Source organism: Sorex fumeus, unplaced genomic scaffold, assembly GCF_029834395.1.
Source record: "Sorex fumeus unplaced genomic scaffold, SorFum_2.1 ptg000047l, whole genome shotgun sequence".
NCBI lineage: Eukaryota > Metazoa > Chordata > Mammalia > Eulipotyphla > Soricidae > Sorex > Sorex fumeus.
The window spans coordinates 54,183,463-54,202,177 of record NW_026606104.1 but is presented as its reverse complement, the minus strand read 5'-3'; the positions used below and the strand labels follow the sequence as shown (position 1 = coordinate 54,202,177).

The 18,715-nt window shown below is 42.7% G+C and overlaps 1 protein-coding gene across 23 annotated transcripts in view; it reads right to left on the bottom strand.

Annotated features, from left to right (window-relative positions):
• Nucleotides 1-18,715, bottom strand: part of MACF1 (microtubule actin crosslinking factor 1) — a 403,924-nt gene that overhangs the window by 92,378 nt on the left and 292,831 nt on the right. For 21 of the 23 annotated variants that reach the window (XM_056123700.1, XM_056123697.1, XM_056123710.1 and 18 more), the window contains 6 exons: nt 18,229-18,291; nt 17,341-17,582; nt 15,162-15,291; nt 13,839-14,038; nt 10,502-10,997; nt 8,199-9,670 (listed from right to left, as the gene is read on the bottom strand). In XM_056123700.1, the coding sequence (XP_055979675.1) occupies nt 8,199-9,670; nt 10,502-10,997; nt 13,839-14,038; nt 15,162-15,291; nt 17,341-17,582; nt 18,229-18,291 (2,603 nt within the window). The remainder of the gene's footprint in view (nt 1-8,198; nt 9,671-10,501; nt 10,998-13,838; nt 14,039-15,161; nt 15,292-17,340; nt 17,583-18,228; nt 18,292-18,715) is intronic. The other 2 variants (XM_056123705.1, XM_056123709.1) reach the window with 1 other exon arrangement.

Genomic DNA, 18,715 nt, shown 5'->3' with positions numbered 1-18,715 from the left:
TTGGACCCTAGTAGTTCTTACTGGCATAGACTTGTTTAAGGAAAACACAAGCAAAAAAGACTGCCAAGGTTCTGTACAAGGTGAGGCTGTGCCACTGTCTAAAGTTGGAGATACAGGAACCTCTAGGTGACAGAGAGGTCAAACCAAAGGGTGTGATTTCCTTTCTTGCTGAAGCCAAGTAGATAGTAGCTACTTTTTATTTTTTATTTACTTTATTCTCTAATGAAGAAAGATGGTTTTTGTTTGTTTTAGGGCGGTGCTCAGGGTTTACTCTTGTCTCTCAGCTTAGGGAATCACTCCTGGGACTTAGGGGACCACATGAGGTTCAGGGGCTAGAACCTGGGTTGACTGTGTGTAAGGCATGCACCTACCTGCTGTACTATCTTTCCAGTCCCAGGAATAACTATATCTGTGCAAACTGGCATTCTTTTATGTCAGGCCCTGTCTTCTGAGAGTTTTCACATGTGTTCACAGAGAAGCTTAGCCTGCTGTCCAGGGCCAGAGAAATGGCTCAGAGATTGAGCATTTGCTCTTTCTTTTTTTTTTTCTCTGTTGCGGGGAGAGGCAGGGGGACAACACACCACATCTGGTCAAGCTCAGGCCTTACTTCTTTGTGCTCAAGCATCAGTCCAGGTGGGACTCAGTGGACCCTATGTATGGTACTGGGGATCAAGCCTGGGTTACCTGCCTGCAAGGCTCTACCTGCTATACTATACTCTGGCCTAAGAGCACTTGCTTTGCATAAGGAGGGAGTGAGGGAAGGAGGGGGAGGGAGAGGGAGAGGGAGAGAGGGAGAGAGGGAAAAGGAAAGAGGGAGAGAAAGAGAGAGAGAGGGACAGAGAGAGAGAGAGAAAATCCAAGAAAGGAATTGGCAAGCATTTATGCATTTATGTTCTTGCTTCAAGGTAAAATATTTAAAATATTGCAGTTTTCAGACAGAAGCTACAAGTTCCTGAGTCTGGGCCCTGCTCAACCTGAATCAGGGATGAAAACAGTTAGAGGAAGCCTGCTGACACTCTCCTGTCTCTCCAGCTCAGCCTCAAAGAAGAGAAAGGAAAAGAACACTGGCCTGTCTTTTTCCCATGAACCTTTAGGAGAAACCTACAGATCTTTACAAGTTTTCCATTTTTGCACTTGTCTTATCATTGAGTGGTAGAGTGCCAGGCCTGAAGACTGGTCTGAATACAGAAAAAAACATAAATGCAGGTGAAAATTGGGTATATGAGGGGGCCAGAGAGATAGTATAAGGGGTTGGGTACTTGCCTTGCATGCAGCTGACCTTAGTTCAATCCCCAGCATCCCATATAATCTCCCAAGCAGTGCCAGGAGTGATTCCTAAATACAGAGACAGGAGTATCCCCTGAGCATTGCTGGGTGTGGCCCCCAAACAAAAACAAAACAAACAAAAATTGGGTTCATGAAGTGTACTTTTTCTTGGAAGAGGGTGGAGGCCATAACCATGGTGCTCAGGGCTCACTTCTTTTGGGGTATGAGGGTGGGGTTGAAGGGCGCCCATACCCAGCAATACTCAGGGGTTACTCCTGGCTGTGAACTCATGAATCAATCCTGGTGGTGCTCAGGGGACCATATGGGGTACTGAAGATTAAACCTGGTTTGGTTGCATACAAGGCAAGAGCCTTACTTATTATACTATCTCTCCAGCCCTCAGGGTTTACTCTTAGCTCTGTGCTCTGTGCATCACTCCTCGAAGTGCTCAAGGGGCCATATGAGGTGCCTGGCATCAAACCAAGGGTTAGCTGTATGCAAAGCAAGTACCTATACTATCTATCTCTCCAGTCTCAAAACCATGTAATTTGAGAACTACCTCCCCCCCCCCCCCCCCTTTCTGGGTCATACCTGGTGATGCTCAGGACTAACTCCTAGGTCTGCACTCAGGAATTACTCCTGGTGGTGCTCGGGGCGGGGGAGAAGGAGCATATGGGGTGCTGGGGATCAAACCTGTTTTGGCCACATGCAAGGCCAACACCCTACCTACTGTACTATTGCTCTGGCCCCTAAGAACTACCCCTTTTATCTATTAGGTGGTACTAGGGAATCAAACCTCATACATGTAAGAGCTTTGCTGGTGAAGTACATCCCCGGGAAGGTTCACTTCTTGATCCTGTTCACCACTCAAGTCTAACCACACTGCTTTCTGATTCTGAGGCAGGCAGGTGTTCTGGGTATGCCCGCAGACTTGGTGTGGTCTCAAGTCTTAACTACACTACAGAGAGAGTTCTAAAAAGAAGGAAAAGGTTCTTGTCATCAGACCTCAGTCTGACTTCTTTTCAAAATTGAGCATCTTTTCATCTTTTTCTATGCTTCCCAAAAATGTCACTCGGGGGAAATTTGGCTTAAGTTTCTTGTTAGTCTCCTGTTATGTATGAATGTACAATTCCTTTTCCTCAATAATCAGAAACTCTTGTTCTTGTCAGGAAAACGGAATTTCCTAAAGAGACCAGCCAAAGTTTTTTCCTTCCAGTTTTCTGAAAAACAAGTTTGATAGTTTCATTTGTGATTTCTGGAATGGTCTCTTCTACTTCCAACAGTAAAGACTAACTCAGCAAGGGTAGGGGCCTTTGGCTCTTTCGTGTAGAAGAGGACCCTCTTTTACATTTGCTTGGTTCTTACTGGCTGAGAAGATTTCGCCAGTTACTCCAAAGCCTTTCCAAGGAAAAATAACTATCATGTAAATTTACTGGGGGATGGTGGGGGATGATTTTTCCCACAGGCTAACTGCCACATGGAGCATTTACCAGCAATCCCAAGTAAGCCTGGCCACAAGCTTGACTCATCTATCTATTCTAACACCTCCACCCCCTCAGTCTAATGGAGTTTGCAAGGTTAAAGCTGAGTACACATTTCTATCTCACAGATTCATATCCTGCGTGCGCTCTCTCTCTCTCTCTCTCTCTCTCTCTCTCTCTCTCTCTCCCCCCGCCCCCCCCCCCCCATCCCCACATTCAGTTGTGAAGAATCAATCTATGAGTTCTGTATGTAAAGCATGTGCTCCAGCCCTGGTTCCTGTAATCCTGTGCTCTTAAGAAAACGCTAAGCTAAAAAAAAAAAAAGAAAAAAAGAAAAAAAGAAAAAAAAAGAAAAAGAAAACACTAAGCTGATAATGTGGTTCTATTTAAAAATAAAAGCTGACAACCTAGAACTAAGGTTTTTTTTTTACTTTATGACCCTGGTCTCTGCTGCTATGAAGGAAGATGAATTTACTGCTGGCCTATTTGGCACATTAACCCAGGGAATTCAACACTTAATGTATGAAAATGACTCAGCCCTCAGCATAGGTCCAAAACAGACCTTCCCTTTTCCTAGCCTCTAGGGATCTGTAGAACTGACACCCTGACTTTTTCCTTTCTCATTGTTTCCACTTCCTATGAGCTCAGCACGAACTAAGCCAGGAGTACGGTCGGTCCTCCCCTCCTAACCGAAAGGCCTTTGCTGGGAGGAGGCAAAAACTTCTTTAGGGCTAGAGAGATAACACAGTGGGTAAGGCACTTGCCTTGCATGATGCTAGGTAACAAACACACATGACCATAGCTAGGTAACAAACACACATGACCATAGCAACACTGCCAGGAGTGATCCCTGAGCACAGAACAAGGCTAAGCCCTTAAAGCAACTGAGGGTGTCTTACTTCCTTCTAAACAAATAAAAACTCTCTCTGGAATCTGCCTTTAGAAGGTGACCCTGGGGAACTGAACTTCTGATTTTCATCTCCACCTCGAAGAGATATATTGCTTGTTTATAGTTACAACCTACTGGCTTAATGCTAGTTCACAGCCAGGCATTCAGCACCCTTTGTCCTCTGTTCCTACTCTGCCTGGTGGACACCGGTCCCCATGCAGGGGCACACTCTGCAAATGCCTGCTGCTCCGAGTCTGGGTCCAGCCTGGGCATGGAGAGGACTCGGTGGTAAAGGCTTATTCTTCGCCTTACAAGCGGCCAACATGGCCGACCCAAGTTCGATTCCTCCGCCCCTCTCGGAGAGCCCGGCAAGCTACCGAGAGTATTCGATATGCCAAACACAGTAACAACAAAGTCTCCAAAGGAGACGTTATTGGGCCCGCTTGAGCAAATCGACGATCAACGGGAGGGCCTTTATCTTTACCTTTTATAAAAATTACAATATCACTGGAAATCAGAAATTGAATGAAAAGGCAGTGATTTAAGTTCTTTTTCTATTGTAGCTTGCACTTAACCCAATTTTAATAGGCTTGTTTACTTTACTTCCTTGCTCACTGGAGATTAGAAGGAATGGTTATTAGATGTTTCAGGGCAGACCCAGGGCCATCAGTAAGAAATAATATCTATGGCTTTTTACCCCCTGGAGTAGCCTGTATTTTCTATTGAACATGTCTCTCTCTTTTTCTCTCCCTTCATATTTCTCATAAGTGAATTTAAATAAAACTATTTTACTTCACTAAAAAGGAAAAAGAGATATCTGTGGCCACAGAGGCACTGCAGTGGCAGAGCTCATACCTTGCATGTGTTGGGCCCTGAGTTCAAGCCCCATACCACAAACAAACACGCCACAAAATTAAAAAGCCAGCCAGACACCACAGCAATGGGGTCACGGGTCACGGTCCTCCCGTTGTTCATCGATTTGCTCGAGTGGGCCCAGTAACGTCTCCATCGTGAGACTTGTTGTTACTGTGTTTGGCATATTGAATGCGTCAGGGGTAGCTTGCCAGGCTCAGGGGTAGCTTGCCAGGCTCTGCTGTGCGGGGGAGATACTCTCGGTAGCTTGCCAGGCTCTTCCAGAGGGGCGAAGGAATCGAACTTGGGTTGGCCATGTTGGCCGCTTATAAGGCAAATGCCCTTCCGCTGTGCTATTGCTCCAGCCCAGCAATGGGGTAAAACTCACAAATTCTATCTTCCTCCCACCCTTCTAACATACACATACGAACAATTCAATCAGTGCAACAATGCAAACTGCCTAAACAAGAACTTCAATTCAGAACTCAAAATGCATTGATTTAGGAACACTTATGTATGTTTTCTTTTTTTCTCTTATGGGTCCCACCCAGTAGTGCTAAGAGGCTAATCCCAGCTCTATACTTGGGGGTTGCTCTTGGCAGTACTCAACGACCATGTGGTACCAGGACTGAATTCAAGCCTCCCACATACAAAATGTGTTCAGTCTGTTGAGATAGCTATCTCTCTAGTCCTTTGACTTAGGAATGTTTAATACAAGGCAGACCCAAACATCTATATCCTGGATGATCACCATAGTCGGGAAAAGATAATAGTTTTATTAATGTGAATCTACACTTAAAGAAAAACCTATGGTTGGGGCTGAAGCAATAGTAAAGCAAGTAGGGAACCTGGCTGCATGCAGATGAAATAGGTTAGATTCCCAGCACCCCATATAGTCCCTGAGTACTGGCAAGACTGAACCCTTAGCACAGAGTAAGGAGTGAGCCCTGAGTACCACTCAGTGTGGTCCCCAAGCCAAACCAAACCACCTCCCCCCCAAAAAAGATGGAGAGAAACCTATGATCAATAAAAGATTGAAATTAGGCAAATACAAAGTAATTCCTTTATAAAGCCAGAATCTTAGGAAATGCAAATCAAAACAATAAAGAGATATCACCTCACACCAGAGATGCAGGCATCTGTTAAAAAGAACATCATCAACTACTGTTGGTGAGGATGTGGGGGAAAAGGGACCCTCATTTACTGCTGGTAAGAATACTGACTGAGAGTATCATGCTAAATGAAATGTCAGAAAGAGAGGGACAGACATAGAAAGACTGCACTCATTTGTGGAGTATAAAACAACATAACATGAGGCTGACACCTAAGGATAATAGATATACGGGACAGATGGACTGCTCCATAGCTGGAACCCTGCCTCATGAGCAAAGGGGAGAAGGCAGCTGGAATAAAGAAGGGATCACTGAGAAAAAGGTGGCTGGAGGAATCGGTCGGGATGGGAGATGTGTGCAGAAAGTGGATAAAGGACCAAACATGATAACTTCTCAGTGTCTGTACTACAAACCATAAAGCCCAAAAGCAGAGAGAGATTATGGGGAATCATATCTACCATGGCAGCAGGGGAAGGGTGGGAAAAGGGGGTATACCGGGGATATTGGTGGTGCGGAATGTGCACCGGTAGAGGGATGGGTATTTGATCATTGTGTGATTGTAACCTAAATATGAAAGCTTGTAACTATTTCACAGTGATTCAATACATTAAAAAAAATATTGACTGGTCTAGCCTTTTTGGAAGACAATATGGACTTTATCAAAAAACTAGGAATTGAGTTTTCATACGACACAGCAATTCCACTCCTAGAAATATACTCCCAAGCACCCAAAAACACAAAGCAGAAAAGACATTTGCATTTCTATGTTCACTGTGGCACTACTCACAATAGCGAAAATCTGGAAACAACCCAAGTGCCCAAGAACAGGACAGAGAAATGATGGTGTATATACACACAATTGAACACTACTCAGTCATACAAAAGATGGAATTAGCACAATTTGGTTGGATTATGCTATGTGGTTGAATCTGTGAGAGTGTCACGTTGAGTAAATCAGGTAGAGGGAGAGGAACAGACTCAGAAATGATCTCTCTCAAATATGAGATATGAAGAAACTTCAGAGGGAAATATCAAATGCCCAAAGGCAATGGAATGAAAAGCAGGAGAACTGGTCTTCAGTAGTAAGACGAGTTCCAGTGGGGTGGGAGTAGCAATGGGATAAGTTAGGAAAGTTATGGCATGGCAGAGCAGATTGGGGGTGGGGCAGGAGGGAAACTGGAAACACTTGGTGGAAGGTAGTGGACACTAATGAAGGGAGTGATGTGGAAACATTGTATTCATGAAACTCAATCATAAACATCTTTGTAATTTTGCAATCCAAGATGATTAAGTAAAAATTAAAAACAAACAAACAAAAAACCACCCAGAATCTAATCTGATGAAAACTATTTTGGAATCCAGCACACGTTAGCTTTCTAAGATATTCACTTAATTGGTTGGACAACTAATTCTAGGTACCCAGCTTCAAGTAAGTGTAGCCTGTCTGAAGAAGAATCCTGCTTTGAGAAACTTACAATAGAAGAGGAAAGAGAAACACATAAAGTGAAGAGGGAAGGACACCCCTGTCACTGAAACAGAAAAAAGTGGATTTCTGGGTCTGAATTTTCTCTTTCCTTATTTGGATGTCTTCGGACCCAGATGATTTATATTCTTCTAAGCTGAATGACCTCCAAACACGGTAATAAGGGGGCTGTCAGCCAATGTTCCACTTTAGTGCTGAACATCCTCTCAGCTACAGGGGGCCTTCCTTAATAGCCACCTTTCTGCACTGGGTCTTATCTTGGGACCATGTAGCACTGACTTGACCATTTGTGTCTTGAAAAGACAGAACTCTGACAGGCAGAGGCTCTGAGAAAACAAATGAACTCTAGTGGCAGGAGTGTTAACTGAGTAAGTGGGAATAATTAACATTTGGTATGGAAACAAAGTGCTAGAAGTACCCTTTCCAAATCTACTTCATGCACCCAGAAGGAGTCAGCAACAGAGAAACCTCCATTAGGAAAGAAAGGCCCTTCCAGGAATTCACAACAAAGGAAACTCTTGGGGCAGAAGACTTGGGCAATGAAAGTCAAGACCCAACAGTCCCCAAGTTTTGAGCGTCTGTCTCAGCAGGTCCCCACTTCAGAATCACTGCCTCTAATCTTCTCCTGTTGTTTTGATTTAGGCTCACACAATCTCAGAAACAGACATTCTAACTCAGGCAAAGAATCAAAATATTTCTGCAATAAAGAGGGTGCTTCTTAAAATTCTCACAACACAAAAAACTCCCTAGAGTCTGGATATTGGTCTTGACGTGGATTGTTTTTTCTGAAGTGTCACATTTTATCTTACTAGTTCATAAGAATTTTGCATTTCGCACCTTAGTCCATGACCATTTTTCCCTGAAATGTATGGGGGGGAAATATCAGGACTTCCGAAAGATAAGCCCATGCTTATTGGTTATAAACACTAAAATAAATCACAGTACAAATATGTTAAAATAACTAGTCTCAGAAGTACAAGAGACTAGTTTATAGTGCGCTTCAATGATGACGAAATGACGAGAATGATGAAACCACAGACAGAGGTATACGTACTCGATTTTCAAGTTACAAGAACCATACATATTAGAAAAAAAAGTAACAAGGGGAGACTTACCTTAAAATCTGCTAATTGTTGGTTGATGATATCCACTTCAGTTCCCACTACCCATTGGAGGGCCTCTCCTTCCTCTGCTGCTGTGGTCATGTCACTGAGCACCTTCAATTTCCTATAGAAGTCCTCTACACGACCCAGGGTCAGCTCCAGCTGCTCCTGGCGTGCTTTACCTCTCTCCATCAGTTTGCCACATTGTTTGTTGAGGGCTTCAAGTTCCCTCTTCAGACCTAACAAGTCCAGAGTCCCCTCCTCCTCTAGCATCTGTCGGCACTCTGCTTCAGACGCCTCTATGTCTGCCTTGAGCACTTGGATTTTGTTAAGGAACAACCGTATATCGTCAATTTGGGACTGAAGGCTGTCAGTGTCTCTGCCAATAGCACCCATACCATCTAACTCATCGTCCAGGTCAGCCAACTGAGAGAACATCTCTCGGACTCGGCAATGGAACTGGCCAATCCCCTCCAGCTTATTCTCCATTGTAGTACAACCACTGTTAACTCTTTGCTGTACTTCTAGGAACTCTTGCTGGGTCACCTGGGCTTGATGCAAAAGTTGGGTGGCATCAGATCCATCTGGGGCATCTTCGATGAGGCCTTGAGTGAAGTTCCTCAGATAATCTACCTGAGGTTCCAGAGCCTGCAGCACTTCCTGTTGAGCTCTTAGCTTCTCTAGATTCTTATTGCTACAGGCTTGAGAGCCCAGAGCATCAAAGATCTCAAGTTGGTGCTTGGCCCCTTCAACCTTCTTTTCAATGTTCTTAAAGCTTTCCTGAAACTCCTTGAGCCTCTGAGTCATTTCTTCAAGTGATCCCATTCTGGCCTGAAGCTCTTCTGTAATGGAATCCATGTTCTGGTTAATCCCAGCCTTCTCATCCCGGATATCATCTTCATCTGTTTCTGAAGAATTAATCAGAATGTCAGCAGCACTATTTAGTAACTCCAGCAGGGAGCGACGCTTTTCTACCTCACTTAGCATAGCCTTTGATCTTAGAAGACTGGATTCTAGCTGCACTGGATCCAGAGTGACACGCAAATCGGACATTTTGGCCTTACAATCTTCTATCCATGGCACAAGGTCATCCACATGCCACTGATATTTCTGAGCTTTCTGCATGCAGTCCTTGAGCCTGGATTGTCTATCTGCAGTTTTTTTGCTGAGTTCCTCCCAGTGATTTTTGAGCTCAACCAACTGGTTTTGTAAAGTAGTTTTCTCTTCTCCAGGAGGTACAGAAAGAAGTAAAGATTCTCCTTCAGCAACAATGACCTCATAGGAACCACTGTGTTGGTTTAGGCTCTTCTGAAACTCTTCATTCTCTTGTAGCTGAGACTGTAGTCGTTCCAGTTTTGCAGAAATTGGGCAGCTTTTCAGTTGCTGGCTCTGTTTGTCATCCAACCAGGTTCTCATCTCATCAAACATTTGTTGGAACTGCTGGGTGTTGGCAAGTGCTCCCTGAAGTCTGTTCATGCGATCAGCTGAAATGAGAAAATTGAAATATATTTTAATCCATCAGGTTGGGGCCTATTTTGGGAGGGGCAGGGGGACAGTCAAGGCTTGTGGTGCTCACCAGATTTCTTCTGGTTCTGAACTGAGGAGTGACCCTCTGGGTGTTGGGGCAAGGAAATGATGTGTGGTTCCAGGGATTCAAATAGGGTTGATGAGATGCAAGGCAAAGTGCCTAAACACCTATAATATTTCTCTGGCCCTGAACAAGGATATTTAAAAAAAAATTATGTTTGGCTTTTTTGCTACACCTAGTGGTGCTCAGTGCTTACTGCCGTCTCTGTGCTCAGGAATCACTCCTGGCACTGTTCAGGGAACTAAGTGGTGGCAGGGATCGATCCCAGGTCAGATGATGCATGCAATGCAAGCACCTTATCCACTTGGGCTACTATCTCTTTGGCCTGAAGAGTAAATCAATTAGAAAGAAAATTTTCATGGGCGTCTAGAACATATTTTTATTTTTCATATATGGTGTATGTCTATATGTGTGATATAAAGAAATTAAGTATCAATAAAAATGTAACTCCACCTACAAGTACACCTATGAACATGAATCACTATCCACTGGCTAACTTTATATTAACGCTTTTATCTTTAGGTCAACGTAAAGCCACACACATTGCTGGTTCAAGGTGTAATGATGCTAGTTCTCACTGTAGCTGCACAAGAGGTAGGGTAACGCTGTGCTGAATTTAAGAACTACTTAGAGTCACTCTAGATTCCCGGAACCACCGCTAATCCACTCCTTTTGAATTTGTTTTTGCAACTAATAATGGCAGCAATGGCTCCTCACTCTAACTTACCCGCAAGGTCTTCTAAACCTTGAAGAGGCAGGGCAACTGTCTCCAAACGCTTCTTCAGCTCGTCCTTGAGGTACTGCTCACCAATAAGCTCTGAGAGCTCATCACAGAGTGTCTGTGCCTCCTTGATCTCATGTTGTAATTGCTCCACATCAGATCGGATCTCACTTGTTTCTTCCAATTGCTGTTTTATGGCCTCAGGTTGGGTGCTGATGGCTGACTGGCCTCCAAGTCGCTGCCCAACTGCTTTCACCTTCTCTGATAAGTCCTGGAGCAATTCCTGATACTGGGTGCTTTTGACAATAGCTTGGTCAATTTGGTTTGAACGGGAATTGAGTTTGTCTGTTAGCTCAATCCACTTTTGATTGATGCTTTCAAGTTCGTTCTGTACTTGGCTAGTGGACGGAGACACCTCTCCAGGGCCTATTAGGATGCCCTGAGCTGCCTCATTAAGCTGTTCATGCTGTTGCCTGCGTGTTTCAAATTCCTTCAGCATAAACTGTAAAAGAAATGCCATCGAGATGTTTTGAGTGAAAACGACAGATTTAAAAACAGTATAAAAACAAAAACTGATTTTGGATTATGCCAAGAAGTGCCTTTAGAAAATAAACTAGAATACTCCAAGGACCAGGCTACTGGAAAGTGTTTTATCACTTGTAACAACTGCTTAATAAAAAGTCACTTTGGAAGGATACTGACAGTGTCTATTTTATTCCATTTACTTATTTTTCTCTGTTTCAACATTAGTTACATAGGCTCTGCTTGGGTAACAATGTTTGTTTCTCTATGGATGGTCATTAACTTTGCCAGGCATAATCCAACTCTCTTTTTGTTTGTTTTTGGTTGTTTGTTTTGGAACCACAGCTGGAGGTGCTTGGGACTTACTCTGAACTCTGCACTCAAGGATTATTCCTGACAGGGCTTGGGGGACAACATAAGGTGCCTGGGATTGAAATTGGGTCAGCCACATGCAAGGAAAGTACCTTACCCACCGTACTATCTAACTCTTAATGTGAGTTTGGGTTCCTAGGTCTCAGGGATAGTCATCCTACTCTCCATACCACTTTTTCTTAGTCTCTCAGTATCCCAAATATATATATGTATATATATGTATGTATGTATGTATTCTATATAAGGCAGCACAATTAGATCATAAACTTCCTTAAATAAAATATTGTCTCCTCATTATTTTCTATCTGCTGCTTTACTCATCAAAGAGGTTATGATTATAGGCTGTGAAGTTAAATTGCTTCAGTTCAAATTCTGGCTCTATCACTCACTAGCTATTCATCTGTTTTTTGGGTCACACCCGGCAATGTACAGGGGTTACTCCTGGCTCTGCATTCAGGAATTACTCCTGGAGGTGCCCAGGAGACCATCTGGGATGCTGGGAATCGAAACTGGGTCAGCTGTGTGCAAGGCAAATGCCCTCCCCGCTGTGCTATTGCTCCAGCCCCTCACTAGCTATTTAGCACTGTAGCACTGTCCTCCCATTGTTCATCGTTTTGCTCGAGTGGGCCCAGTAATGTCTCCATTGTGAGACTTGATGTCACTGTGTTTGGCGTATCGAATCAGTCACGGGTAGCTTTCCAGTCACTGACGTGCGGGCGAGATACTCTCGGTAGCTTGCCAGGCTCTCTGAGAGGAGTGGAGGAATTGAACCTGGGTTGGCCGGGTTGGCTACATGCAAGGCAAACTAGCTATTTAACTTTAGGTAAATTTTATAATTTGTTTTGTGTTTTTGTGCCCCACCCAACTGTGTTCAGGACTTACTCCTGGCCCTGCACTCAGGGATCAGTTCTGATAGGTATGGGGGAACAACATGGGGTGCCAGGGATTAAATCTGGCTAGGTCAGGTGTAAGACAAATGCTCTACCTGCTGTAATACTGCTTTAGTCTCAACCTTAGGTAAATTTTTTGTTGTTATTCTGGGGCCACCCTCAGCAATGCCCAGGGATTACACCTGGTTCTGCACTCAGGAATTGCTCTTGGTAGTCTTGGGGGACTGTATGGGATGCCGGGGATTGAACTCGGGTCAGTCAAACATTTAGTGCAAGCTCCTTACTCACTGTACTACTCTCTGGTCCCACCCCCTTTTATTCAGGTCACACCCTGCAATGTTCAGGGCAAACTCCTGACTCTGCACTTAGAAATTACTGCTGGTGGTGCTTGGGTGACCATATCGGATGTCTAGGATTGAACCCAGGTTAACTGTATGCAAGGCAAGTGCCCTACCCACTGTACTATTGCTTGGCCTCTTTGGTAACATTTGAAAAATTCTCCAAATCTCAGCATCCTCGTAAGTAAAATGAGCACAGGAAAGTACTTATCTTAAAAAACAAATAAAAAAGAAAGTACTTACCTTGGCTACTGTAAGAATTAAATAAACAAATTTAAGCAAAGTACTTACATTGTAGAAAAATAAGCAAGACATTACCTCAAGAAGTAACATATATATAAATGTATGGCTCATTGCAACTTTATTATTTAAATGTTAATGATATTGTGACACAACTATTAAATGTTTCCTTTTTCATAAAATTAAAAAAAGTAACATATATAAACAATGAACATTAATAAAATATAACAAAAGAAAAAGTGATCCAACAATGATGTGAATGTAAAAATCATTTGCTGTGAAAGCAAGGAGTAAGGGCAACTAATTCTGGGGGATGATAACAGTTCAAGAAGGAAATCTGGAAAAACTTCACAAATTAGAATATATAGTTCTTCAATAAGCCCCACGAATAGTAAGGCAATTCTTGGGAAAAAGAAAATGGGAGGGATCACTCTCCCCAATCTCACACTCTACTACAAAAAGATCAGTGTATGACTGTAATGCAAACACGAAAGTTCATAAGTTCGTAACTGTACCCCACAGTGATTCACTAATGAGGAAAAAAAAAGAATATATAGTTCTCTAAGTGAGCAAAGAATAAGTGGCATTTATGGGGAGGGATCTAGTTGAAGACACAGAGATATGTGTGACCTTTCGAGAAAAAAACGAATGATCGTGTGGGTAGATTTCCAGTATATGGGAAAAGAACTGGAAAGGCTAGCAAGCTCAACTAAAACTAGACTCTTACATACTGTATCTAGTAGGTATTTGGACTGTGTTCAACAGGCAGCCAAGAGTCACTGAAGTATTTTCATACATTCAGATAAAGGATTTAAGGAATTTGATAACTCAGTGGGGAGGCTGTTGCAACTGTACAGGACTGAGATCGAGCCTCCTAAATGTAGCAGTATTTGGAACGGAGAAGACGGGTGAAGGAGATGACTCAAAGGGTTGCAGCATGTGCTTTGCAGACAAAATCCCCGAAATCACTATATAGCTCACCTGGACTTGCTGTTTTTGTGCATTCAGCATGTTGGGGTCAATAGACAAGGGCCCCAGCACACCCATCATTAGTTCCTTCTCTACCAGCCAGGGCCGGAGCTGGGATTCTGCAGTCTGGAAACAGGCCAGATGACTCGCAGATTCCTCTAGCTGCTTTTGCCGAGCCATCGTCACCTCAGTGGCCCTTTCCCATCGGGAATCTGTAGAAAGGAAATGAGGAAATATATCCTTTACTCTTGTCAGTCACTGTCCCAGTCCCTGAAATATGTTCCTAATAAACGACAGGAAATGACCTCTGTGGCACTATTAAAAAAAAGCTAAGTTAAAAATAGTTCCCATTTAATTTTAGCTAAAGTAAAACTTATATATCTTGAATGCAGTTACAAAAGTACAATAAAATTCTAATAAACTTCATATATTCACACATATATGAGTGCATGTAAAATCTTGTTATATATGTATAAATATAATTTTAGCCTGTTTAAAAACGTGCTACATTAGGGGTTGGAGAGATAATACAGCAAGCAGGGCATTTGCCAGTAAGCCCTGAGCACTGCCAGCTGTGGCCCCAAAACCAAAATAAATACATTCCTTTGAATATTTAGATTATCTACCACTTTTTCCTTTACTTTTTTTTTTGGTTTTTGGGTCATATCTGAAGTACCTCAGGGGACCATATAGGGTGCCAGGAATTGAACTTGTATGGGCTCTATGTAAGGTGCACACCCTACTGTATGTATCATCTCTCTAGTCCCTATTTTTTTTCATTCTTATCATTGGTGTTCTCAGTATTACATATATGACTGAAACTATTTTGGGGACTTTTTTTTATTACCGGTGCTCAGAGGACCATATGCAATGCTGGGGACTTAACCAGGTTTGGCCACAAGTAAGACAAATGCTTGACTTCTTCCTGTACTCTCTTCAAGCCCAAAGACTGTCACTTCGTCTTGCCTAGGAAAGCCAAACTTCTGACACTCTGGGTGGGATCTCTCTCTCTCTCTCTCTCTCTCTATATATATATATATATATTTATGTATATATATCTCCCCTCTTAGACTCTTGCTTACTTTTGAAAATTAACTAAGAATAATTTTTGCTTTATAGGTTGTACTTGCCGGGCTCTCCAAAGCCTGGAAAGCTACCTGTGACATACTCGGTATGCCAAACACAATAACAAGTGTCACAATGAAGACGTTACTGGGCCTGCTTGAGCAAATCAATGAACAACGGGAGGACAGTGACAGTGACAGGTTGTGCTAAAATTCTCTACTTGCTTTGAAGACATGCAATTAAGTCTGCAAAACTCCTGAGATGACTTACTGAGTTCCTCTTGCATTTTCTTCCAGTTTTCAGCTTCTTTTGAGTTAGGGTATGTCATCAGTAACCCAGCCAGAGCTTCTTTCACTTTTTGGATTTTTGGAGAATTCTGTTCCAATTCAGCCAGAAAGGCCTAGGAGAAAACATTAAACCTGTTATGAGATTTTTAAGGCAGAAAACAAAACTGTGTGGAGAAAATCACAGAAGACTGGGTAGAACTACAGGATCTACCACTGATTCAATGTGATTTTTTTGGAGGGAGGGATGAGAGAGAGGGGTTGGGCCACACCTGGTAGTGCTTGGGGGCTATTTCTGGATCTGTGCTCAGGGGTCACTCCTAGCAGTGTGGGTTTCATATGCAGTTCTGGGGTCTAAATGGGTTTTGCAGCATGCAAGGCCAAGAGCCTTAACCCCGTATTAACTCGCTGACCCAATTGTTTTGTGATTTTTATGATGCTTAACCTGTTTCAATTTTTCCTTTAAAGTTAAAGCTATGGGGGAAAAAGAGCTCAATGGGCCAGAGTACATACTTTTTAGCAAACAAGGGCCCGGGACTTGATGCTTGGCACTGCATGGTCCCAAAAGCAACCCCCAGGTATAACCCCTGAACACTAGAGGGTAGATCCTAAAAACTAAAGCAAAAAACAGCATTGTAGGGCTGGAGAGATAGTACAGCAGACAGAGCACTTGTGCACGTGGCTGACCCAGCTGACCTGGGTTCAATCCCCAGCATCCCATACAGTCCTCTGAGCACCACCAGGAGTGATCTTTGAGTGCAGAGCCAGGAATAACCCCTGAGCATCACCAGTTGTGGCCCCAAAACAAAAACAAACAAAAGTGTTGTGCCTCAGTAGTACAACACTTGCTTCCCACATGTTATACACTAGGTACAAAACTGGCACTTAAAAACAATCCACAAGTCAGGGTCTAAATTTCTTTTATATACAACAATTAGTAGAAAGAATCATTAATCCCTACCCATTAAAAATGTCAAGACATGATGATGACGATGATGATAATGGTCAGGATGCTTATGTAATTAGAGGAGTGGGACATACTATGCTCAGTTTGGATCTAAAAATTGTTGGTGAAAAATTTTTACAGGATTTTCTTCTTCTTCTTCTTCTTCTTTTTTTTTTTTTCTTTTTGGGTCACACCCAGTGATGCTCAGGGATTACTCCTGGCAGTGCTCGGGGGACCATATGGGATGCTGGGAATTGAACCCGGGTCGGCCGCATGCAAGACAAATGCCCTACCCACTGTGCTATTGCTCCAGCCCCTTTATAGGATTTTCTATGTGAAGTTATTTATTTTTATATTTTTCCTAGTTCTACATACCAATCTTTTTTCCTTGTATTTTTGTTGCAGCTCTGGGAATTGAACCCAGGGCCTCACACAGGCAAGGTAAATGCTCTACCTCAGAGTCCCATCCCTGGCCAAGAGTCTCACATATTTAAGGCACGAAAGCCATCACTGAGCCTCTGCCCTGGCCCTACATGTCAATCTTAAGAATAAACTGTAATCACATTATTTAGATCTCTTCAAGAGTTAGAAAGATGAGAATGGTTAGGGTTTGAGTTTAGAGGAACACACAGAGCTGGAGTAAAGCCTGACCCTTCTGCATGTGAATTTTGTGCTCAGCCTGTTGAGCTATCTTTCCGGTACCAATGAAAATATTATGAGTTAAAGCATCATATAGAAAATAAGATCCCGAGCTGGAGCGATAGCACAGCGGGTAGGGCGTTTGTCTTGCACACGGCTGACCCGGGTTCGATTCCCAGCATCCCACATGGTCCCCCAAGCACTGCCAGGAGTAATTCCTGAGAGCATGAGCCAGGAGTAATCCCTGTGCATCGCTGGGTGTGACCCAAAGAGCCAAAAAATAAAAAAATAAATAAATAAGATCCCATTCTTAATGAGCCAATGTTTTGAGAAACACTATTCTCTATCTGTAAACAGGTCTGGTTTATTTCTGGATCTGGTTTATAATTTCTAATTTCAGTAGAAAAATTACCTACGAGAATTTAGGGATATTAAGTATTTGAAAGTTAAGCATGCTACTCATCACTGTCTCACTGACTGGCCATGTCAGACTCTTGTGTCCCAGGGCTGGCTGAGGTGGGAAGAGCAGGAAAACAGTTTTCTCTCCATGTTTGGGATGCAGTGACTGCAAACACAGTACCTTGTTAGATTCAGCTTGGACTTTCACTGTTTCTGTCTTGGTTGGAGATGAAGAGGCATCCATGGCTTTCAGGACTTCTTCTTTTGATTCCAGCCACTGTAACACTGAGCTTGCCTCCTTCTGAACTTCCTCCATCCTGCTAAGGACAGACTGAAGGCCCTCCTGGTGTTCCCGAAGTACTCCCCCCTGTTTCTCATATTTCAAGTTTACATCTGACATATCACACTGGATCTCCGTCAGGTCTAGTAGCACAGAAACAAAAATCAGATTGGAATGTGCTTGTCAAGCAGATCCACTGGTTCCTCACTACTACATTACTCACGAGGCTTAAGCACCCATTCTCTTTCTTCTAGTGAACTAGAGGTTATTTTTCCTGCTAAACCACATAAAATTCTTGTTTTCATATGCAAAGGAAGAGTTCTGATTAACCTACTTTCTAATTTTGGCATTAAATACCCATATTTCTAAATAAAATACTAAGTCAACATGGAAATCAGAAAAGTAAAAATGAAAGCTAGGAAAATTGAGGAATTCTTATGTTCCTTCTTCCAAACTACAAGGAATATACCTGACAGTGAGGCTGAGGGCTAGACCAGACTACCTCTAGTACAAGTTCTTTAAAATTCAAAGATATGCCTTTATTTTCTTTCAGATATTTTCTTGTAAGTCTTAATTAGCAGACCAGCATATTTTCTTCATATTTCATCTCACTGGTTGCCAAACTGTTTAGCCTATAGCTAGAAAGCAGAGTCAACCCTCTCCCAGATTTTCACCCTGCAACCCATGTTGGAAGTGACTTTCTGTACATATGAAAACATACATAGAAGGTTAACACAAACAGTGTCCTAACACACCCATTGAAGAGGCACTTTTGAAATGGCATCTCACCTTTGCAGGTGTGGTATCCGTTTACACTGCCTACAGAGCTTCCTACAGAGGGCAGTATGGAACCTGAGCAGAAGGACAGAGAGACAAACAGGGCAAGACAAACGTGTTAGGAATACAAACAGGCACCGCAATTATTTTTTGGCACTCACTTTAAGCTCAGGTATTGAGAAGTTAACACAACACAAGACAACATACTCATGGAGAGAGACAATCATTTTAGCCACCAGGCAACAAAGTGTCAGTTAAGGTGTTTGAGCTCCTTAGCAGTAATGATTCCTAATCTTTTGTAGAGGAAAGAAACTCAAATTCATTTTTTGAAATTTCAACTGGAATTATTTGGACCCTGTCATAATTTTGTGAAGCAATTACTGGTAAAATTATTAAGTCTTTAAGAATGGTATCTGCTATACTTTGGAAAGAGAATTTATAATAAAGCAAAAAAAGTTGAATTATAGCACAAATATCCTTCATTATAATAAAAACGAAC